Source organism: Bufo bufo, chromosome 2 (genome assembly GCF_905171765.1).
Source record: "Bufo bufo chromosome 2, aBufBuf1.1, whole genome shotgun sequence".
NCBI lineage: Eukaryota > Metazoa > Chordata > Amphibia > Anura > Bufonidae > Bufo > Bufo bufo.
This window is the reverse complement of record NC_053390.1, coordinates 679,984,974-680,009,217: the sequence shown is the minus strand read 5'-3', so window position 1 is coordinate 680,009,217 and position 24,244 is coordinate 679,984,974. Positions and strand designations below refer to the sequence as shown.

The 24,244-nt window shown below is 46.5% G+C and overlaps 1 protein-coding gene across 3 annotated transcripts in view; it reads right to left on the bottom strand.

Moving 5' to 3' along the window:
• PALLD (palladin, cytoskeletal associated protein) overlaps window positions 1-24,244 on the bottom strand; it is a 366,817-nt gene that overhangs the window by 140,730 nt on the left and 201,843 nt on the right. For all 3 annotated transcript variants that reach the window (XM_040418647.1, XM_040418648.1, XM_040418649.1), the window contains one exon: window positions 8,637-8,756. In XM_040418647.1, coding sequence (XP_040274581.1) covers window positions 8,637-8,756 — 120 coding nt within the window. The remainder of the gene's footprint in view (window positions 1-8,636; window positions 8,757-24,244) is intronic.

Below are 24,244 nucleotides of genomic sequence, written 5' to 3'. Positions count from 1 at the left end.
TCCGCTTAAAATGTATATATGTGTACAAAGGTAAATCAGGGGCGCTCAATTGCCCACTGGGGACAAAACTTCTGTCTTATCATATTTTTCACCCCATAAGACACAATTTTTTCCCCCCAAAAGTGGGGGGAAAATGCCCCAGCGTCTTATGGGGTGAATTCTAATGAGCACTTCCATTATGGAATCGCTAATTAGTACCGGCGGACCGGGAAGCAGCGAAGGCTCTGTACTCACCGCTTCCTGGTCCTCAGCTGTCGGCTGTGCAGTGGCTGCGCACAGCGTGAGGGCGCTCTGTGACCTCACGCTGTGCACGCCGGTTCACAGCACAGCTGACAGCAGGAGGAAGAAGATCGCGCTGGCAGTGAGGAGCGGCAGCATCCGAAGCAGGAGATGTAAGTGTTTTTTTATTTTATCTAGCATGACGCAATGATGATGAGAGGCAATGGGGGCTGATGAGAGGCAATGGGGGCTGATGAGAGGCAATGGGGGCTGATAAGAGGCATATGGGGGCTGATGAGAGGCATGGGGCTCTTATCTAAGGTCTGATTGGGGGTCATTCACATTGGGGTCTGAGCTGAGGTCTTTTTGGAGTCTTATTAACATTGGGGGTCTGATTGGGGCTATCAGCTGAGGTCTGATTAACATTGGGGGTCTGATTGCTGGTCTGACCTGAGGTCTAATGAAAAATATTTTTTTCTTATTGTCCTCCTCTAAAGCCTAGGTGTGTCTTATAGGGCGAAAAATACGGTATGCATAGCATGTACTGAAAATATTAACATTATGTAAATAATTGGTAATAGGATAACATTTTTCCCTGTTCTCATCTTAACATTAGTTTAAAATGACATCTAGATAATTCATTAGCTGGAGGCCCTGAGTGGGGATGAAATCAGCCAGTATAACCCAGTCTAGGAAAGATGGCTTAGACAGGGCAGAAGATGGATCACCATGAAAGCTAAAGAATGTGATACTGATAGTTAAACAAACCCAGCATGTATGTTGACTCCTCCAGACTATACATTACCATTACCAAATGTCAAATATTTCCCTTGGCTTTAGATACCGTCTTAATTATTTTGCTACTGGTCAGATACAAGTTTTTTTTTATATTAACTTTCAAAGGGAGTACATTAGAAAGCTTACGTGGCATCACTCATGATGGCCTGAACCATATACACTGCCGTCAAAATAATATTGTTATAGTCTTCACTGTCACCACATTGCTGTGTTTCTCTCTTTGGATCAGTATGGAATCATATGATAAATGTATTCTGCCCTATTTTCTTCTAGTAACTTTCAGAGGCCATACATATAATATAGCTGTTGGCCGAACACTTCTGACAGCTATTCCTCCCAACTCCGCCATAAACATGCATATATTTGGGAAGAAGGGATAAGCTGCTGGAGACTTCTGGATTTTATGGAAACGAAGGGACATCTGCCGCCAGGGGTGAGTTTAGAGACTTCCATATACTTTAGATAGCTGGCCTATCATGCTGAAACTGGTAATGTGTACTGCCATCTTTAAAGGGTATTCAGTTTGTTTGAAGGTATCCTCTGTCCACAGGATAGGGCATTGGGGGTCCTACTCAACATGTGACATACTATTATGTCATTAGTGTTGGGCGCGAATATTCGTATCGCAAATTTTAATCGCGAATATCATTACTTCGAGAATTCGCGAAGATTTCAGATATAGTGCTATATATTCATATTCGCGAATATTCTAGATTTTTTTTCCATCAGTAACCTCCCTTCTTGCTTGTGGGCCAATGAGAAGGCTGCAATGTCTTTGTCTGAGCTTAGCAACATCCCTAGCAACCAATAGGAAAGTTGCCTACCCCTTACTATATAAGAACCTCCCCAGCAGCCATTTTCTACAGTTTTTTGCAGTTCTGAGAGAGACAGCAGTGTTATTGCTGTGCGCTCTGCTTTACTGTGTAATTACATTAGTTAGTTAATTAGCTTATATATATAATACAGATAGTTAGTGGGAAATAGTCAGTGTCGGCTAGATCATGATATAGTGTAGCTGATAGGTTATGCTGTCCATATATACATGCTACAGACATAGTGCTGTGATGTCACACGTTCACAACAATACTCAGTGCACCAATCAGTAATATGTAATCAGACCTGTTAAAATGTAAAGTTGCACATATTGCGCCAAAATATGTGCATTAATGCCGATTTGCGCACTCTATCTGCATATAAAGCTATTGTAATGTTCTGCCGTGCCAACCATTTTCTCCAGTCTCAGGAAACTTCTAGCAGCTTGAAAAATGTAGCAACAGTGACCCACGCCTGTATTGCGCGCGCAATACGCGCATATTACATTGCCGATTTTCGCAATCAGGAAAATAATCGCGAATATATGACGAATATTCGCCAAATATCGTGAATTAGAATATTGCCCCTGCCGCTCATCACTACATGTCATAAAGGGGTTAAATAATGTGCTTTTATTAGAGACTGGACAAGCCCCTTTTAAAGGTATGTTTACACAACAAATTTTTAAAATCCACCTACAAAATTCAGCGTGTTCTTATACGCATTTTTTTAACCAGTATTTGTTCACTTCAAGACAAAACTGCTTTTTCAGGCAATGTTATTTGGCGGCAAAAACTGTGCAGAAAATGCATCAAAAATGCATGGGCACAAAGGGAGCTGTTTTTTATGCTTCCCACCCATTTTTTATGGGAGATTCAGCACGAATTCCACACAATAGGACATGCTGCTTCTTTTTCCCACGTTTCTTTTTTCCACGTGGAAAAACAGCAAGCGTTGCTTCCCACTGAAATGAATGCGAGGCTGTTTTGAGGGTTTTTTTGGAGCTGATTTTAAGGTGTAAAAGCTCAAAAATCAGCACCAAAAAACTCAGTGTGAACTGGCCCTAAGTGATGCAGCCACAACGATTAGAGGGAAGCTGCTGGTGCCTGTTTAAATCCTCTAAGGCCTCTTTCACACGGGCGTCACGTTTTGGCTTAGGATGCGTCCCAGGTGCATTGCGGCAAACCCGTGTGAGTAGGTACGCAATTTCAGTCAGTTTTCACTGCGATTGCGTTCCGTTGTTCAGTTTTTTATCGCGCGGGTGCAATGCGTTTTGCACGCGCGTGATAAAAAACTGAATGTGGTACCCAGACCCGAACTTCTTCACTGAAGTTCGGGTTTGGGTTAGGTGTTGTGTAGATTGTATTATTTTCCCTTATAACATGGTTATAAGGGAAAATAGTAGCATTCTTAAGGCTTCATTCAGACGCCCGTAACGTGATTTGCGGATCCACGGATCCGCAAAACACGGACAGCGGCAATGTGCGTTCCGCATTTTGCGGACCGCACATTGCCGGCACTAATAGAATATGCCTATTCTTGTCCGCAATTGCGGACAAGAATAGGACATGTTATTTTTTTTTTCGGAAATGCAATTGCGTACCCATAGAAATGAATAGGTCCGCAATTGCGGACGTGTGAATGGAGCCTAATACAGAATGCTTAGTAAAATAGGGCTGGAGGGGTTAAAAAAAAAAGATAAATAATTTAACTTACCTTAAAGGGCTTTTGTCACCCCACTAAACATTATTTTTTTTTTTGTGTGTACTTATAATCCCTATACTGCGATTTATCCATACATAATGTGATTAATCATTTTGGTTCAGTAGATTCTGCTAAAAACGTACTTTTATAATATGTAAATTACCTGTCTACCAGCAAGTAGGGCGGCTACTTGCTGGTAGCAGCTGCATCCTCCTCTCATAATGACGCCCCCTCCACATGTTAATTGACAGGGCCAGCGAACGGGATCTTTCTCTGCTGGCCCTGTTTGCATTCAAAATCTGGCGCCTGCTCCGTAACGGTATTCAATCGGCGCAGGCGCACTGAGAGGCGGTCGCTCGCTCGGCCGCTCCATCCTCAATGCGCCTGCACCGATGACGTCACATCTACACCCGGCGCAGGCGCATTGAGGAAGGAGCGGCCGAGCGAGCGTCCTCCTCTCAGTGCACCTGCGCCGACTGAAGACAGGTACGGCGCAGGCGCCAGATTTTGAATGCAAACAGGGCCAGCAGAGAAAGATCCCGTTCGCTGGCCCTGTCAATCAACATGCGGAGGGGGCGTCTTTAGGATAGGAGGATGCGGCTGCTACCAGCAAGTAGCCGCCCTACTTGCTGGTAGACAGGTAATTTACATATTATAAAAGTACATTTTTAGCAGAATCTACTGAACCAAAATGATTAATTACATTATGTATGGATAAATCGCAGTATAGGGATTATAAGTACACAAAAAAAAAAAAAACTGTTTAGTGGGGTGACAGAAGCCCTTTAATCCACTTGTTCGCGTAGCCCGGCTTTTCTTCTTTCTTCAGGACCTGGGTAAAGGACCTTTGATGACATCACTGCGCTCATCACATCACCATGGTGATGAATCATGTGACGGACCATGTGATGAGCGCAGTGATGTCACCACAGGTCCTTTTCCTCCTGCACAGCAAAGAAGAAGAAAGAAGATAAGCCGGGCTGCGCGAACAAGTGGATTAAGGTAAGTTCAAAAAAATTTTTAACCCCTCCAGCCCTATTTTACTAAGCATTCTGTATTAAGAATGCTATTATTTTCCCTTATAACCATGTTATAAGGGAAAATAATAATGATCGGGTCCCCATCCCGATCATCTCCTAGCAACCATGCATGAAAATTTCACCGCATCCGCACTTGCTTGCGGATGCTTGCGATTTTCACGCAGCCTCATTCACTTCTATGGGACCTGCGTTGCGTGAAAAACGCACAAAATAGAGCATGCTGCGATTTTCACGCAACGCACAAGTGATGCGTGAAAATAACCGCTCATGTGCGCACCCCCATAGAAATGAATGGGTCCGGATTCAGTGCGGGTGCAATGCGTTCACCTCACGCATTGCACCCGCGCGGAAATCTCGACCATGTGAAAGAGGCCTAAGGCAACCATTGAAATAGCAGCCATGTAATATACAGTCAGGGCTGGCGTTGGGGGGGGAGGGGCAAACTGGGCAATTGCCCAGGGCCCCCATGGTCTAAGGGAGCCCCTGCTTTAGTGCTGCTGTTCAGCTGAACGTCTGTGAAAGCAAACAGGTGGACAGCTGAAAAGCTACATTTTACAATGCAGTGTAAGGCCCCCTGTACACATAACACAAGTCATTACCACAGTGCTGCTCTGCAAACTGACAGCTCCGGACACCAGTAACACTCTTCTACTGGAGCTGTAGGACCTGCAATGATGTCACCTGCAGGAGGCGGAGCTCAGCAGAGAAGAGAGGGATGTAGGACCTGGGATTACCTCACCATCATGTGACCAGATCAGGAGGCGGAGCTATGCAGTAAAGTAATGAAGAAGAAGACCAGTGATGCATGGGAAGAAGTGAAGGATTCAATGTAAGTGCCAGGGAAGTGCTGGGAGTTGTAGTTCTCTCATCTTATAACTCCTGTTATGTAATATTAGAGTACATTACAAGATGAGGTATGAGGAGAGGACAAAAACTCCCAGCATGTGCAGCTTGTTTTGTACAGTCCTGATCAAAAGTTTAAGACCACTTGAAAAATGGCAAAAAATCATATTTAGCATGGCTGGATTTTAACAAGGTTCCAAGAAGAGCTTCAACATGCAACAAGAAGAAATGGAAGTGAGACAAAACATTTTTTGAGCATTCAATTTAATGAAAACAACGAATAAACTGAAACAGGCTGTTTTTCAGCTGATCAAAAGTTTAGGACCACACCTCCAAAAAAAACTAAACCCCCCCCAAAACAGAAATCCAACTTCTAAACATGAACGCAGTAATGAGTAGCTCTGCCGTTATTGTTTATCACTTCAAAAATTTGTTTTGGCATGCTTGATGCAAGCGTTTCCATGAGGTGAGTGGGAACATTTCTCCAAGTGGTGAAGACGGCCGCACGAAGGCCATCTACTGTCTGGAACTGTTGTCCATTTTTGTAAACTTCCCTTGCCATCCATCCCCAAAGGTTCTCAATTGGATTTAGATCAGGGGAACACGCAAGATGGGCCAAAAGAGTGATGTTATTCTCCTGGAAGAAGTCCCTTGTCCTGCGGGCATTGTGTACTGTAGCGTTGTCCTGTTGAAAAACCCAGTCGTTACCTCACAGACGAGGGCCCTCAGTCATGAGGAATGCTCTCTGCAACATCTGGACATGGCCAGCGGCCGTTTGATGCCCCTGCACTTCCTGAAGCTCCATTGTTCCACTGAAGGAAAAAGCACCCCAGACCATTATGGCGCCCCCTCCACTGTGGCGCGTAGAAAACATCTCAGGTGGGATCTGCTTGTCATGCCAGTAACGTTGGAAACCATCAGGACCATCAAGGTTAAATTTTTTCTCATCAGAGAATAAAACTTTCTTCCACCTTTGAATGTTCCATGTTTGGTGCTCTCTTGCAAAGTCCAAACAAACAGTTCTGTGGCGTTCAAGGAGACGAGGTCTTTGAAGACGTTTTTGTTTTTGAAGCCCTTCAGTCTCAGATGCCGTCTGATGGTTATGGGGCTGCAGTCAGCACCAGTAAGGGCCTTAATTTGGGTCGAGGATCATCCAGTGTCTTGACGGACAGCCAATTGGATCCTCCGACTCAGTGCTGATGAAATTTTTTTGGGTCTTCCACTTGACTTTTTTGTTCCATAACCCTCAGGATCATTTAAGAAATTCCAAATGACTGTCTTACTGCTTCCCACCTGAGCAGCGATGGCGCGCTGTGAGAGTCCCTGCTTATGCAGTTCAACAACCCGACCACGTTCAAAAAGGGAGAGTTTTTTTGCCTTTGCCATCACAACGTGTGACTACCTGACAGAAAATGACAATGAATCCACATCTTTGCACAGATTTAGCCTTTTAAAGGCATGTGGTCCTAAAATTTGGATCAGCTGAAAAACAGCCTGTTTCAGTTTAATCGTTATTTTCAATTAATTAAATGCTCAAAAAATGTTTTGTCTCACTCTCATTTCTTTTTGTTGCATGTTGAAGCTCTACTTGGACCCTTGTTAAGATCCAACAATGTAAAATAAGATTTTTTGCCATTTTTCAAGTGGTCTTAAACTTTTGATCAGGACTGTAATATCAGAGTACATTACAAGAGGATGTATAACAGGAGAGGACTACAACTCTCAGCATGTCCAGGCCATTATTATGTAATATCAGGGTACATTACAACACCCTGGATATGCTGGGTGTTGTAGTCCCATCCTCTTATACGTCCCCCTGTAATGTGCTCTGATATTAAATAATAATGGCTTAGACATGCTGGGAGTTATAGTCCTCTCCTGTTATACCTCCTGCAGTAATGTGCTCTGAATTAGGGCTGGAACAATGGATAGGGGAGGGTAGTCATCTGCCTAGGACGCCACTTCGCTACCCATAAAGGGTGGCGCAATCATGGCGGTCCAACTTCACAAGCCTCAGGCAGCTAGGCCTCAAGCCTGTGAGGCATTAGAACAGAGCACGAAGTTGCAATGACATCACTGCAACCTCCTGCACTGGGTCTCGCATGATGACATGATTATGTGAGACCCGGAGCAGGAGTGGTGATGTCATTGGGACCGCATGCATCAGGACGCAGCAACACAAGCCACAGATAAAACTGTGGTCTGCATCGCAGACAGCGGCGGGGAAAATGGGAGTGAGGTGTTTATTTTTTTATACTAAATGTCCTCACTGCTGGGGGCACCGGGGATGGGGGAAGGAGATCATTATATATACCTGGCACTACTGGGGAGGAATGGAGGAGCATTATATACTGGCACTACGGGGGAACATTATATATATATATATATATACTGGCACTACTGGGGAGGAATGGAGGAGCATTATATACCTGGCACTACGGGGGAACATTATATACTGGCACTATGGGGGAAAATTATATATATACTGCCACTATGGGGGGAGCATTATATATTGGAACTAGTGGGAAGCACTACAGGGGGACATTATGGTTATATTATTACTACTAGTGTACTGTAGGGGCACCCGGCACCCCATGCCGATCAGCTGTTTGAGGAGACAGCGGGCGCTGTGTGCACGTGCCGTCTCCCTTCTCTCTTCCTGCTCACCGCTGTATGTCTATGGGACAGCAGCCGTGAACAGCACGCGCCATCTGCTCAAACAAGCTGATCAGTGTCAGGTGTCGGACTGTGTTTATAGCACATTATTACAAGATTTGGGGCCCCACTTTTGATTTTGCCCAGGGCCACATTTTGCCTAAAAATGGCCCTGAGTACGGTCATACTAAATTTGGCGGGATGAAAGCTACTCTTTGCAGTGGCTTTATTCTCTGGCTAATAGGGGACACCTCTTCTGAACGTATAGAAGGGGGAATACAGCCTAAAGGTGAAATCTTTTTGTTACACATGTGAGTTTGACTCTAGTTTCGGTCTCTTCTCAGATTACCTGGAAGGCCCTTAGCGTCGTATTCCTTCACTGCTAGGCAGATCATGACCACCAGTTAATGTCTTTCGTTCCAATTTATTAATGTTGTATTTGACAAACCCATGTTGGTGGCGAAGGAGGAAACATGATGAATGACACATTGACAGAGGAAGCAGTAACATAAATTATGACGTGTCAATATCAGGAAACCATAAGAAGCATTTGAAGTGACATACCAGAAAGCACTGTCAGCTGTGCGCTACAGGTCACTGAGCCATAGTCATTTCTTGCTGTGCACATGAACACGCCAGCATCTTCTGGGAACGTCTCTGCAATCACCAGTGTACAGATCTCCTCTAGAATACATGAAAAAATAACCTAGATGTTAAATCCATTCTCTTGAATTAGTGCTTTATGAGTACCACAATGAGGTATCAGGTAAGTTGACCCAAAACGTGCACTCTAATACATGTTAGTAGACAGAATAGTCAGACTAGATAGAAGAAACATTGTACCATACAAAATACAGAAATAATTTATACATTTCAGGGTTAGCTGGCTGCCTTTTCCATTAACAACGCCATCCTTTTAAGATTTCGCTGACTAATACACTTTATTTCTGTCTTCAAATTAACTTTCCTGGCATACCGAGATGCAGAACAGCCCTATAAATAATTACAGTCATATTATATGCTCATTTCCTCCATTTTATACTATATACCGGCTCTAGCGGCATTTTCCACTTTTCATTATTCTAAATGAGTCAGTTTTCATTCTCCTATAGACAGAAACGCAGGTACAAGGCAGTTGTAGTTCTTGTAGTCTGCCCTCTGTGTAGTAGGTGATGTTTTTGCCTTTAGGTCAAATGTTTCCTATAGTGTTGAGCGAATCGAAGTCGAACAAATTGACTTCGAGTCTCAGGAATAATTATAACTGTGAAGCTGAATTCCCTGGCACTTCATGGTAACTAATAAATTTTCCTGGTGCTGGCCAGGCGAGATTTCATGCGGTGTCTTGAATTAAGATGGCAGTGACGGCCTCTACGCGAACAGATAGATAAGGTGAGTATTTTTTCATTCTTTTTTATTATTACCCTGATTGACTAAATTGTAGCCTCAGATGCCACTATCAGTGATGAACGCAGCATCTGAGTGGTTGAATGACTGGGGGCAGCATGGTCGCTGTTCCCTGTCTTTGTGCCTGCTACATACAAAGAAATGTGCTTTTTGATAAAGTCACCAATTTAATTTCTTTGTGAAATTCATCAAAGCTGCAAATCAACTTTTTCACAACTTCGCTCATCTCTAGTTTCCAACCCTAGCCGAGAGAACCCTTTCTACACAATTACAGTCAATTGATATAATATTCACATTAGATAGCTGAGTTACATGTAGCGTTAAGGTCAAGATGTGGTATCAGTTACTGCTGACTCAACCAAGCCTTGCCAGCAGTGAGCAAATGAGGACAACCTGCAAACTTTCCAAAGGCAGGGAACATGTCAGCCAAGATAAGTAGAAAGGCAGTAGTTCACATTCAGTAACCCACTATCGCAAGTCCACAATATCTAAAAAATAAGCACACATTTTTGGGGATATTGAGGACAATCTCTATGTAGATGACATGATGGTTCCACAGTGGTTAGTGGTACTGCCTGACCTTGCCGAAATTATAGTTCTATCATCTAACATCTTGATCTGGTGATGGCTTTGAGAAGACCAACACTGGGGTTGATGCCTATTGCAATTTTATATACATGTGGTAACTGGAAATATTCCCCACTTGTGGCTTTACAAAATATACCTAATTTCACAGTTGTTACTGTGAATAGTGTCTGAGGGTACTTAGGTAAGAACACCTATAACATGTTTCTCTTACATCATGTGGTGACCAAAGACCTACACCCGTATGACATGATCATACAGGTGAAGTGATATCTCCAGCTTCATTCTGAGGGTCTATGGCAGTCCTAGACTGCCCCTACATGATATGTCATCCTATGTCTGGCCTAATAACCAACTACATCCCTAAAATACATTTGTGGCTTGATCACATTGAAATGTGTAACCACATAGTGATTGTCATTGCCAATAGTTCAATAGCTCGGAATAATACAAGTAGATATGGTTTAAACATTATAATAAAGATCTTCCCCATTTATCTAATAAAACAGCTTTTCTTTTCGCTTGTCACTAAAGAAGACAATGCACGGCAGAAATCTGATAGGCCCTGTTTCTAGACAGCTGAGTAATGGGTAGAAGCAGTAACAGCTGGCCAATGATTCATTATTTTTCCCTTAGAACCTCTGCTTTGGAGAGTTGTGTCAAAAGAAGCATAAAAGAGACCAGATCAGGTAATATGACAACTGGGATGTTAGCCTTAAACAACTGGACTGTTTATTAAGTCACAAAACAGTCTGTGATACGGTGCGATTTCCGTCTAGACAGAACGAGTGGAGAATACATTAGCCAGAGGAGAAAATGCTGCTGTTACTTGGGATCCCCGGGCTCTGTGTATGTGCGGGCGTGTGGAGACACTTCTAAGGACAGCACAGTCAACTATGAGTTACCGTCTGTGAGGAAATCACTCCCTCAGGCAACAATAACATGGCTTTATGAATGAGCTGCTAACATTTGGTGTAACCTCTTATGTATGACACATACATATTCTTGATGAGTACCCGTGGAAAAATGTATGATCCTCATTATGTACAAGTCATTCATTCTAATTCATGGATATCCATTCATGTCAGGTATCTATAAGCATACTATAATGTGTGGCGATGTGAACTGTGAAATGCATGGGAAAGTCCCGGATGGGGGGTATATCTCTCCCAGGTTCCTTAACTGGCTGAGGTGGGTGAAATCCAGAATTACGCTGGCTTCACTATATATAGTTGTTGGAGATATTTTCTTTATGTATTCAGGGCTGGATTTTTTTTGGATTGGGATGGTAGGTTTTGGCAGTGGGACCTCCCAATCCACCCCCCTAGTCCGGGGCAGGTTTTTCCCTAGCAGGAAGGTGATCGCAGGTGAGGCCTGCTGTAATCAGGCCGGCATAAAGCACCTCCCAGGGTGTCAGTCTGAGGAGGGAGAGGGAGACTGTTTAGTTAAGCAGAGGCTCTATGTGTGGTCTCAGTCGGGAGGACTACTGGGCCACATTCCCCAAAAGGTACTGGAATTGCCACAGCCTGGAGGCTACTGTATTGAGGTTGGCTGAGGAAAGCCACATATGATGTCCATGTGTGAACTGTGCGCTACGAGTGAGGTAGGGACGTATTTTGTTTAGGTAGCGCCTAGACGGGCAGGAGTTTATTTGTATGTTTTTCTTTATGCCGTGTGCCACTATAAATAAACAGTTTGGACATGAAAAACCGTTGTCTAGTGAGATATCTGTGAGTGTGACCCCCTGAAAAGAGACGATCCCTTACATATGTAATAAAAATATATTTTTTTTGTTAGCTTTTTGTATGTTTTTATGGAATCCTGTAATATGTGTTATTTATGGAAGCATTTGGTAAAGCATAGAAACTGCTTGGAAAAGATATTAATGGATAACATTACATGGCCCATTTTGCTATTATCACTGATTATGGATCCTATTGAAAGTGGACAAGACTGTAAAAAAAAGGAAAATGTATATACGGTAAGTGGCTTCTAAATATAATTACTTTATAGAAAGGGTATGTTTACACTTCCGTGTAAGTGATCTGGCAGGTTGTTCCGGTAGAGAACAGTCTGCCCGAGATCACCAGATCCGGCCTAGCCAGATACTGACATTTACCGCCAGACCTTATTTGCTATAATGGGATCAGGCTGCCTTCTGGCGAAATGCCAGCTTTCGGATGGACAAAAACATTGCATGCAATGCCGGATCCCATTATAGCCAATGGAGTCTGTCGGTGAACAGCAGTATTCAGCTGGGCCAGATCCGGTGAACTCCAATAAGGTTGTTTACTGCCAGAACAGCCTGCTGGATCCAGTAAACGGAGGTGTGAACCTACCCTAACACATCTCCAGCTTCTTTGACTAAATCAAAAAATGTTGTCCAATTTTATAAATTTTGTATGTAGAGACAGTGAACAGCATTCTAATATCTTTGCTGTCATACTGTGCTGGCCATAGACATTGGTTTGCTGGGGAAAGCAGATATTTTTGGAGCCCATTCTCACTAGGTTATAGGTTAATGTGAGTTTTTTGGGCCATAGATTTTCAAATTTCTATAATCTAATTGAGTTCAGCTATATTCATTCCATTGTAGGATGGTCCTGTTTCCCCAGATGAGTGTTAAATAACAGTAATGTCCAGAAAAGTCACACCCTTCATTAAAGGTGTATTCCCATCTCAGACAATGGGGGCATATCGCTTCACTGAGAATGGAACCGGGAAGACGGTGGCCTGAGGACCCCGGGTTTTCCGGGGTCCAGCCACCGCCAAGCGCTTTCCCTATATAAGTGAATGGGAGCGCACTGCTCACCGCTCACATTCATTTTTATGGGGATGGCGGAAATAGCTGAGCCAGCGCTCGCCTATTTTCGGTAGTCCAATAGAAATGAACAGAAGGTGGCTGTGCATTCCGCGCTGCACCCTCCACAACTTTCAGGGATCTGTTCTCGATGTAGCGATATGCTCTAATTTTCTGAGATGTGAATACCCCTTTAAGTTTAATCTTATATGCCTTCCCGACTTTAAATACAGTAATCAGAATAAATCACTGGACCAACAACCTATCTTCACCATTCTAGTGCATCTACTGTAACTTGTAGTATTATATCTTTTAACAAAGGCATCAGGGCCATTCCTGAAATGTTCAATGAATCAACCATCACATCATTATGGGGCATTATTTACAAAAGTACAATACACCTTGACATATATAGGTACTTATTCTGTTGGATAGTCACTGTATTCTTGTAATTAAAGGGGTTGTCCAAGTTAAATAAAAAGGTTGTAAAATAACAAAAAAATTGACACGCCTTTTCTCCCTTGGTTCTTCCAGTACTGTGCTTCAGTGCTCCTCACTGATATTTTTTTCCTATCTTCAGCACTGATGTTCCGTGTACACTGTTTATCACTGTAGAAAGTTACTGGTCTCAGCAGTGATGTCCTGTATACTACTGATGCTGATGATGGGCTGCAGTGATGACATCCTGTATACTACTGAGGCTAGTGATAGGCTGCAGTAGTGATGTCCCATATACTATTGAGGCTAGCAGGGGTGTAGCTAAAGGTTCATGGACCCTGGTGCAAGAGTTCAGCTTGGGCCCCCCTTCCCTCAGTGCTTTGTGACCAGGGGAAGGGAATCACATAGCCTTCGTGCTGCCTGAGGCAAAAACTGAAACGGCACCCCCATGCCAAATTCTTGATCTAACTCCTTCCCTCCAGCCAGAGTTGTAACTTGACCAGCATGCACTTTCTATAATACCTATGCCTTCTTATGTGGCATAAGGGTCTTTGGGTTCCCTCAGGCTCCTTGGCCTAGTAGTGACTGCCACCTCTGCACCCCCTATAGCTACACCCCTGGAGGCTAGTGATTGGCTGCAATGATGATATCCCATGCACACCGGTAACCATGCACCCAATCACAGGCTTTAGTAGTATACGGGAAGTCACTGCTGAGGCCAGTGATTGGCTGCAATGATGATGTCCCATGCACACAGGTAACAATGCACCCAATCACTGGCTTTAGTAGTATACGGGAAGTCACTGCTGAGGCCAGTGATTGGCTGCATGGTAACCTAAATGCACATAATATCATTGCTGCAGCCAGGAAGATGACAGCAGCGGGAGGCCCAGAGCACAGTGCTGGAAGTGGGTAAGTATTGATTCTTTTATTATTCTACCACATTTACAGGGGCTGCCCAAGTTTATGTTTGATGAACAAGCAACCACTTTAACCAAATCAGCTGACATTTATTGCAACAACGTTACAATTGCAGATTTTATGTTTTCAGTCATGATTTCTAGCAAAATCTAAAGTGCCAAAAGGTGCACAAAACGTCAGTGACAATGATAATTCTGGAAAAAGCACAGGACAGAAACGTGTTATATACCCCAACTCATCAATCCACGAGTAGCTTTGAACAATCAGTGGACACAAAGCTCATACTAATAGGACATTTATTTGGATCAATAGCAAACAGACATTGCTGTCAACACTTGATCAGACAGGCTTGTAAGTCACCCATACATCATCCACCTGCATCAACAGCAGTCAGTGGAGCAGCATGTGATATGGGTGCTTGGCCTGAAAGGTCAAATGCCAGGTTATTTCAATCTGACCACCCACATGAGTATCCAAGAAAAACAGCCATGCTGTTGATTGAGGTGATGAGCTGGACAGATGGATCAGCCCATGTGTAGTCTACTCATTCTATACAAGCAGAGATAAGCCTCAAGGACTGTCACAAGATTTAAACTTAGATTCACTTTCCAGGTGCAGTTGAATTTGCTAACCTGCCTAATAGCTGTGGGTTCTCTCATGGTCTGGATTCACACCTGATCTGGAGTAGCGAAAACATTTCTACAGGATCATTGTTTATTGTTTTTATCACATATAGTGCATTTGTAGATCCTATAGTTTCGCCCATGTGAGCATTTCTATGTCTTTTGAATTGACACGATCCCTGCATTAGTCATTATTTTTGTTGCTGAGCTTTATTTTGTGGGATTTGCACAGACAGATGCTCTGACCATCATGTGAACCAGTCAATGAAGTGCAAGTTGATGGGGGTTCATTATTACTTTTATTTTCACTATACTAATGCATGTAACCCCCAATTTTATATCAAGACACGGAGGCTCATATTTGCTTAACTCTTTCTTTACTGAGAATATAGCAGCAAAGACAACTGAAGAAAAAATCATCAGAGTAACCATGGTAACAACTCCACCCCCCATAGCCCCTATATAAGGCGCATCACTGGACAGACACTTCTCTCTTTCTTTGCTGCTCAGCTCAGATAAGTACCTTGATTATTTCTCTATACTAAATATAGCGATATTATCAGTATTATTCTTATTCTTTTATTTCTGTGTGGAATTTTGTCCCCTTTTATGTTTTAGGGCTCTTGTATACGCCCTATATTGTCCCCACAGCTCCTGACTGTGTTTCTTCCCCGATTTTGGTTTTTATATGGTCCGTTTTATGGCACTTCCCTGTAGTTCCTTTTGCCCTCTTATCGGCTTGCCGCCTGTTGTTTTTCCCTCATCCTGGCTCTCTGCACATTCCCTCTGTACTCTGGGAGGTCTTGCGGCCATTTTCTCTCCCCCCCCCTTCCTTCTCCTTACCTTCTTCTCCCTGGTCCCGGCCTTCGCGCGCTTTCTAGTCTCGCGAGGTGCGGGATTTCGGCCGCAGTCTTATCTTAGTCTCTCCGGCGCCGAGATCTCGCGATTTCGGGCGAGATTTCATCTTCCCTGACGCTCCGCTCATTGGCTATTACACTGGGGAGGTGTAGGCCACTCCCTCTCTAGTCCGTTGTTCCCTCAGTGCCTCCGGCGTTTTTCTCCTGTGCCACACTACTGTTTCTTTTGCTCTCTCTCACATCGGCGTTTACTGTTGGGGTGACTAACTCCCTCAGTATTACAGTTTATTATGTCTACTGTTCCTGCCTCCCCAGCTGTTTCTATTCAGGATAGACACTCAGGTCAGGTACCTCCTTCCACTCCTCTCAGAGTTAATGAGTCCTCTGCCCCTATGGTTCAGGCTTCTGGCCTGCAGCAATCCATATCTGATGCTATAGTCACTGCAATGGGGACCATGTCAGCTTCTCTGACCCAATCAATTTCACAGGCTCTCATGTCTCACCCTGTTTCTGATATGCCCCCTCCTGCCTCCAGAACACTCATGAATGATGGCTTTGTTCCATCAATTGACTGCGCGAATAAGGCTACTTTCACACTAGCGTTCGGGTGTCCGCTCGTGCGCTCCGTTTGAAGGGGCTCACGAGCGGCCCCGAACGCATCCGTCTGGCCCTAATGCATTCTAAGTGGAGGCGGATCCACTGAGAATGCATCCGCCTGCCAGCGCTCAGCCTCCGCTCCGCTCAGTGAGCGGACACCTGAACGCTGCTTGCAGCGTTCGGGTGTCCGCCTGGCCGTGCGGAGGCGAGCGGATCCGTCCACACTTACAATGTAAGTCAATGGGGACGGATCCGCTTGAAGATGACACCATATGGCTCAATCTTCAAGCGGATCCGTTCCCCATTGACTTTCAATGTAAAGTCTGAACGGATCCGCTCAGGCTACTTTCAGACTTAGAAAATTTTCTAAGTAATAATGCAGACGGATCCGTTCTGAACGGATGCAAACGTCTGCATTATCGGAGCGCATCCGTCTGATGAAACATCAGACGGATCCGCTCCGAACGCTAGTGTGAAAGTAGCCTAAGTCGCGTAAAAGAGCTAACCCGCGCCCGGCAGAAAGGGCACGATTATGGAAGACCGCCCGGGCTATCCCGGAGCCGGTTTCTGATTCAGACGCAGAGTCTGTTGAGGAGGCTTTTGAAAATTGGTCCAATCATTCAGGGGATGATTTAAATGATATTGCGGTTGACCCTGCATTTGAAGGCCCGTCTCAGGCAACGGGTGTTATAGCTGAGCCTACGTTAGACGTCAAAGACGCAGTTATTGATCCTATGGGGGAACCCCTTTTTAACCCGGACCAATTGCATCACCCACGGTCCTCCGAGTGGCTTCCCGCCACCCATGTGACCCAGTATTTAGAAGCTAGAATCCGCACGCCTCTATCCAAAGAGGCCCACAGTAAGCTAACAGGATATGTGAAACGCCTAGCGTTGACCCGAAGGTGGTCCAATTTCTAGCCAAGTCTGGGTTTAACCCACGTAAGGGGCTTGACTCTGCCTTAGGGCTCATGCACACGACAGTATTTTGCGTTCAGTATACTGGCCGTTTTTGTAGTTCAGTATGCGGAACATATACTGAACCATTCATTTCAATGGTTCAGCAAAAAATACTGAAGTGTCTCCGTGTGCATTCCGTTTCAGTATTTCAGTATTTCCGTACCGTGAAAAGATAGAACATGTCCTATTCTTGTCCGCAAATCACGGTGCTTGGCTCCATTCAAGTCAATGGGTCCGCAAAAAAAACGGAACACAAACGGAAATGCATCCGTATGTCTTCCGTTTCCGTTCTGTTTTTTGCTGAACCATCTATTGAAAATGTTATGCCCAGCCCAATTTCATCTATGTAATTAATGTATACTGTATATGCCATACGGAAAAACGGAACGGAAAAACGGAACAGAAACGGAAACACAACGGAAACAAAAAACGGAACAACGGATCCGTGAAAAACGGACCGCAAAACACTGAAAAAGCCATACGGTCGTGTGCATGAGGCCTTAAAGGCGTGTCAAGATAAACTTCTGGATGTCACTGGCCCCCTCGCCAAAATTCTTGATTTAGCCGAGTCTGCTAGAATGTCCGGCACGCAGGTAGATCCTGACGACCTTAGTGGCTGGGCACAGAGGGCCATATGTTTGATAGGCAACGTGAATACTTCCATTGCCTTTGAGAGAAGGAAAGCTATTTTAATGAAAATTGAACCCAAGTTGGCCAATTTGTCTTTATCTGAATCGGGTAAAGAAGCTCAGGGTCTTCTTTTTGGGGATCCTTTCATTAAGGAGCTAGGCAAGTATGTAGGGGCCTTTACGGCTCTTGATAAAGCGCAGAGCTCAATGCGCCGTGTTTTCCAGCCTCGTTTTTCCTCCAGGGCCGGCAGTCTCAGGGGCCGACTGTCCGGCCGCTCCAATTTCCAGTCCAGAGGCACAGGCAGAGGCTCCTTTAATTATCGTCAGTCCCTTCAGGACTCCAAATACCAGCCAACCTTCTTCCCGTCACGAGGAGGTTTTTCCCGTTCCAGAGGTTTCCGAGGCGCTCCAGGATCCAGACGCCCGTATGGTAAGTCATCGCTGTATGTCATATCCCATTTCTCATCAGGTTGGGGGAAGACTCCGTCTCTTTTCCCATTCGTGGTCAAGGATAACCTCAGATCAGTGGGTCCTCTCCACGGTTCAGGGGTTCATCATCGAGTTGGTGTCCACCCCAAGGAACCTCCCTCACATTCAGAATTTCCCTTGCTCAAATCTAACCCAGTCCCTCTTGGAATGCGGAGCTTGCATCGCTTTTCCAGAAACAGGCAATAGAATTATCTCCCGATCCTCATTCAGGAATACTAAGCAATATCTTCCTGGTCCAGAAAAAGGGTGGCCAATTTCGTCCAGTCATAAACCTCAAGCACTTGAATGTCTTCGTTCGGTACAGACATTTCAAGATGGAGGGCATCCATCTGTTGAGGGATATGCTTCAACCAGAAGACTGGTTCGTAAAATTAGACCTAAAGGATGCATATCTCACAGTCCCGGTGGCCCCAGCATCCCGCAGCCTTCTTCAGTTTCTTTGGAAAGACCAAATCTGGCGCTTTACTTGCCTCCCGTTTGGCCTATCTTCCGCACCATGGTGCTTTACAAAGCTCATGAAACTAGTGGTGGCCTGGCTCAGAGGCAGGGGGATTCGTCTGATCATTTATTTGGACGACATCCTGATTATGGCCCAAAGTCCACTCCTTCTGCTTGGTCACCTGAAGTTGACCAAGAACCTTCTTCAAGACTTAGGATTTATTCTCAATCTAGAGAAGTCTTGCCTCATTCCGGCCACGTCCATAGAGTTCCTAGGGTTTACCATAGATTCTGGGAGTCAAACGCTCAGCTTGCCTGCAGTCAAAGTCAAGGCGATCCGCAAAGAGATTCGTCATTCTCTCGCCCTCTCACAGGTCTCCCTTCGTCAGCTAGCTCGTCTGATAGGTCTTCTTTCTTCATCCATCCAGGCTGTAACAGTCCTACAGGCTCACCTGAGTCAGAGGACCGCTGGCTGGAGGTAGGAGTGGAGCCCAGTGGCAAGGACCGCAGGCAGGTTGTAAGCGTGGTCAGACAATCGGGATGGCAACGGTGGTAGCAGTTCAGTAGGTAGGGATAAGGCAGAAGAGTAGTCGGTAGGCAGGCGGTGGGTCAGGGCAGGCGGCAGTAAGCGTGGTCAGACAATCCGGATGGCAACGGTGGTAGCAGTTCAGTAGGTAGGGATAAGGCAGAAGAGTAGTCGGTAGGCAATTCCTGGTCAGCGGTGGACTTCCAGCAGTAGTAAGAGCAACGGATGAGGAGAAGCTTGATCAAGGCTCAGGAGCTCAATAATCAGCAAACTGGAGTGCAAGGGGCTGGACTTATATAGGGAAGTACCAGGTGTGGGGAATCAAGGGTAATGAGCAAGGCTTGGCAAGACTGAGGTTAACTAATAGGCTTCCGGGAGGAATGTCCAGAGAGGACGGTAGCCTAGTAAGCAGGGCTACCGCCTGGGATGTGGCTGGTCACGGGTTCGAATCCCGACAGTACTCCCCCCCTTCCAAGGTGACCTCTGGGCACCGCAGGGGCAGGCTTACCGGGGTGCCGTTGGTGGAACTCTTTTACCAGTCTGGGGGCGTGGACATTTTCTTCTCGCTCCCAGGAGTTATCCTCAGGAGGGTAACCCTCCCACCCAATTAGATATTGTAGTCTTCCCCGGTGGATCCTGGAGTCGAGAATCTTTGCGACAACGTATTCTTCTTCACCCTGTACCCTCACGGGTGGTGGAGGGGGAGAGTTGCGGCCTGTGAAGGTGTTCTCCATGTATGGCTTGAGGAGAGAGCAATGGAAGACAGGGTGCACCCTAATGGAGTCCGGGAGGTCGAGCCGGAACGTGACCTCGTTGATTTGTGCGGTGATCCGGAACGGACCCATGTATCTTTGGGCAAATTTTTTGGAGGGGACCTTCAATCTGAGGTTCCTGGTGGACAGCCACACCTTGTCCCCCACATGGAAGCCCGGGGTGGGTTTGCGACGTCTGTCTGCTCCCTGTTTAAAGCGCCTCTGGGCAAGCTGGAGGTTGTCTATAATGTTCTTTTGTGCCTCCTGTAGGGTTGTTAGGCGTTCGGCCACTGCTGGGAGGGTGGAGGCGACAGGTAGGTGGGGAATGAACACCGGGTGCGAGCCTGTGTTAGCAAAGAAGGGGCTGTGCTTGGTTGAGCTGTGCTCAGCATTGTTGTAGGCGAACTCGGCCGTGGGGAGATGATCAAGCCAGTCATCCTGCAGGTGGGAGCTGAAACAGCGTAGGTATTGCTCTAGGGTCTGATTAGTTCTCTCCGTCTGCCCGTTTGACTGAGGGTGGAAAGCAGAGGACAGGTTCACTTTAACCCCGAGCGCCAGGCAGAAGTTCTTCCAGAACTTTGAGGCAAATTGTACGCCTCGGTCGGAGACCACGTCGTCCGGGATCCCATGCAGCCTGAAGACCTCTCTGAGAATAAGATCGGCCGTCTGTTTGGCTGTGGGTAGGCCTTTGTAGGGGATGAAATGGGATCCATGAGCCGCCGTATTGTTATTTTTCGGGGCTGCTGACGGGGTTGGAGTCTGTGGTTGCTCCTTTAGTTCCGTGACGGCAATAGTCTTTCGGATCTTATGAGGACATTTGATGGCAAAATGACCCGGCTCCCCACAGTAGAGGCAGAGGTTTTCGGCCAGCCGTCTCTCCTTCTCAGCTGTAGATAGAGACCTACGTAGAGCATCGACCTGCATAGGTTCAGTTGCTGATTGGGGGTCGCGCTGGGCGTTGGAAGAGAAGGAGTAAGTGGGTCTGTGGTCCGAGGACCAGAGTCTTTCTCTCTTCCTCTCGGAGAGTCTTTGATCTATCCGGATGCATAACTGAATGAAGTCATCCAGATCGTCCGGGGCCTCAACTCTGGCGAGTTCGTCCTTTATTAATTCTGACAGGCCTCGCCGGAATTGGCTCCTCTGTGCCGCTGGGTTCCAGGTGGTGTCCGTGACCCAACGGCGAAACTCGGCGGTGTATTCGGCGACGGAGCGTCTCCCTTGCCGCAGACCATGTAGTCGCGCCTCAGCTGTCGCACAGCGGTTGGGGTCGTCGAAGACTTGGCTCATGGCGGTGATGAAGTTGTTTAGGTCGTCCAGGAGCCGACTGTTAGTCTCCACGTAAGGTGATGCCCATGCTAATGCTTCTTCCGTCAGGAGATTGACAATGAATAGCACCTTCTTTTTCTCGGTGGTGAAGGGGGCCGGGTACATCTGAAAATAGATGCGGCATTGGTTTAGAAACCCCCGATACTGGCGTCTGTCGCCGCTGAATCTTGATGGGAGTGGCATGCGGGTGTCTGCGGCCGCGCCGCGGACGTCCAGTTGTTGCCTCTGTAGTTCAATAATCTCCCTTTGCTGGCTTTGGACTACGCCTTGGAGCTGGGCAAATTTCTCCTGATATGTAGTACCAAATTCTTGAAGTTCGGAGACCTGCTTACGCAGAGTGGCCATTGCGGACTCCATAGTGTGGCTGATTATTCTGTAACGGTCCTACAGGCTCACCTGAGTCAGAGGACCGCTGGCTGGAGGTAGGAGTGGAGCCCAGTGGCAAGGACCGCAGGCAGGTTGTAAGCGTGGTCAGACAATCGGGATGGCAACGGTGGTAGCAGTTCAGTAGGTAGGGATAAGGCAGAAGAGTAGTCGGTAGGCAGGCGGTGGGTCAGGGCAGGCGGCAGTAAGCGTGGTCAGACAATCCGGATGGCAACGGTGGTAGCAGTTCAGTAGGTAGGGATAAGGCAGAAGAGTAGTCGGTAGGCAATTCCTGGTCAGCGGTGGACTTCCAGCAGTAGTAAGAGCAACGGATGAGGAGAAGCTTGATCAAGGCTCAGGAGCTCAATAATCAGCAAACTGGAGTGCAAGGGGCTGGACTTATATAGGGAAGTACCAGGTGTGGGGAATCAAGGGTAATGAGCAAGGCTTGGCAAGACTGAGGTTAACTAATAGGCTTCCGGGAGGAATGTCCAGAGAGGACGGTAGCCTAGTAAGCAGGGCTACCGCCTGGGATGTGGCTGGTCACGGGTTCGAATCCTGACACAGGCGATCTTCCCAGCTCCTCTCCACTATCGAGCTCTTCAGAGGCTCAAGATCGCTCACCTCAGAGCGGGGGCCTCATACTCAGACACTCTGGTTTTAGATTCGGAAACCAGAGACGAGTTAGTGTGGTGGATCCACAATTTGGCTGTGTAGAACGGCCGTGCTATTTTTGGCCCACGTCCAGACCTGGTCATCGAGTCAGACGCCAGTCTCTTGGGCTGGGGAGCCCATTGTCAGGGGATATCCACAGGAGGAGCATGGTCCCCAGACGAACTACATTTGCATATCAATGCTCTCGAGCTCCTAGCGGGATCCTTTGCGATCCGCAGCTTTGCACAGGGCTCGGTTCGAGCGTGTATTCGTTTACGGATGGACAATATCTCGGCTGTCCGTTATATGAACTGCCTGGGTGGGACACGTTCCAGGGTTCTGTGTTCTCTAGCCAAAGACTTTTGGGAGTTTTGCCTTTCCAGGGGAATATCGGTTGTGGCCGAGTACCTTCCAGGACTCCACAACACTATGGCCGACTGGAGTTCTCGCTGTCTTTCAGATTCCAGCGACTGGAAGTTGGATTCGACGGTTTTCCAAGATATTCTTTATCTTTGGGGCCCGTTATCCATCGATTTATTCGCGTCCCGTTTGAACGCTCAACTCCCCAGATTCTTCAGTTGGCGTCCGGACCCGGAGGCAGAAGCGGTGGATGCCTTCCTCCAGCCCTGGGGGGACTCTCTTCTCTACGCCTTCCCTCCGTTCGCACTCATCCCACGGGTGCTTGCTCATGTTTGTCACCAACAGGCTCAGTTGGTCTTGATAGTTCCATATTGGAGGACCCAGTCTTGGTTTCCCCAGTTACTGAACCTTTTGTCAGAGGAGCCTCGGCTCTTACCGTCTTTTCCTCGGCTTCTCCTCGATCCGTACGGTCGTCCTCACCCTCTACTTCTAAACGGATCGCTTTTTCTTCTCGCTTGTCGAATCTCAGGGGTTCCTGGGATTCCTCAAGTTTTTCGGCAGCGACTAGGCAGCTGTTGGAATCTGCATGGGCTCCGGGCACTAGACGAGCCTATCATGCCTCATGGGACGTCTGGTGTCGTTGGTGCGATCCACGGGACTCGGATCCCGTACAAGCTCCTGTAACGGAGATTCTTCAATTCCTCACTTCACTTTTTGAGGCGGGGAAGGCTTTCCGAACTCTCAACGTGTACCGTTCTGCCATCTCTTCCAGGCATGCCGGTTTTGACGGTTTTCCCGCCGGCCAACATCCTTTAGTGTGCAGACTGTTACGCGGTTGCCGGTTAGCTCGGCCTCCTAGACCTCGTTTTACTTCCACCTGGGATGTTGCTACAGTTCTCAGATTTCTGGAGTCTTGGCCTTCCAACTCCTTGTTGTCTCTTCGTCAACTTTCGGCAAAATTAGTAACCCTTTTTTGCTTGATTTCGTGCAAACGGGTCTCGGACGTCCGAGCTCTAGATCTTGACGCACGCTATTTTACTCCGGACGGGGTTCTGTTCAATATTTCTAGACGTACTAAAACGGGTATTAAGTCCGTTTCTTATCCATCTTTTCCTTCATCTCTGCAGTAATGTCCGGTGGCTTGCTTGCGGGAGTATGAGGCTCGCACTCTGCCTTTCCGCGATGGAAATGCTCCTCAGCTGTTCATTTCCTTCCGTCGCCCCTTTTCTCCGGTTACCAGTGTCACTCTGTCCCGTTGGGTTAAATGGATCTTGTCCCTTTCGGGTATTGACACATCCATTTTTACCACGCATTCGGTGCGCGGGGCAGCGGCTACCTCTATGTCCATAGCTGGTGCTCGATTGGAGGATGTTTTAAGGCTGGCGGATTGGTCCCGAGTCTCTACCTTTAGAGAGTTCTATTTTAGACCTGTTCCGCATGCTTTTTCTTCG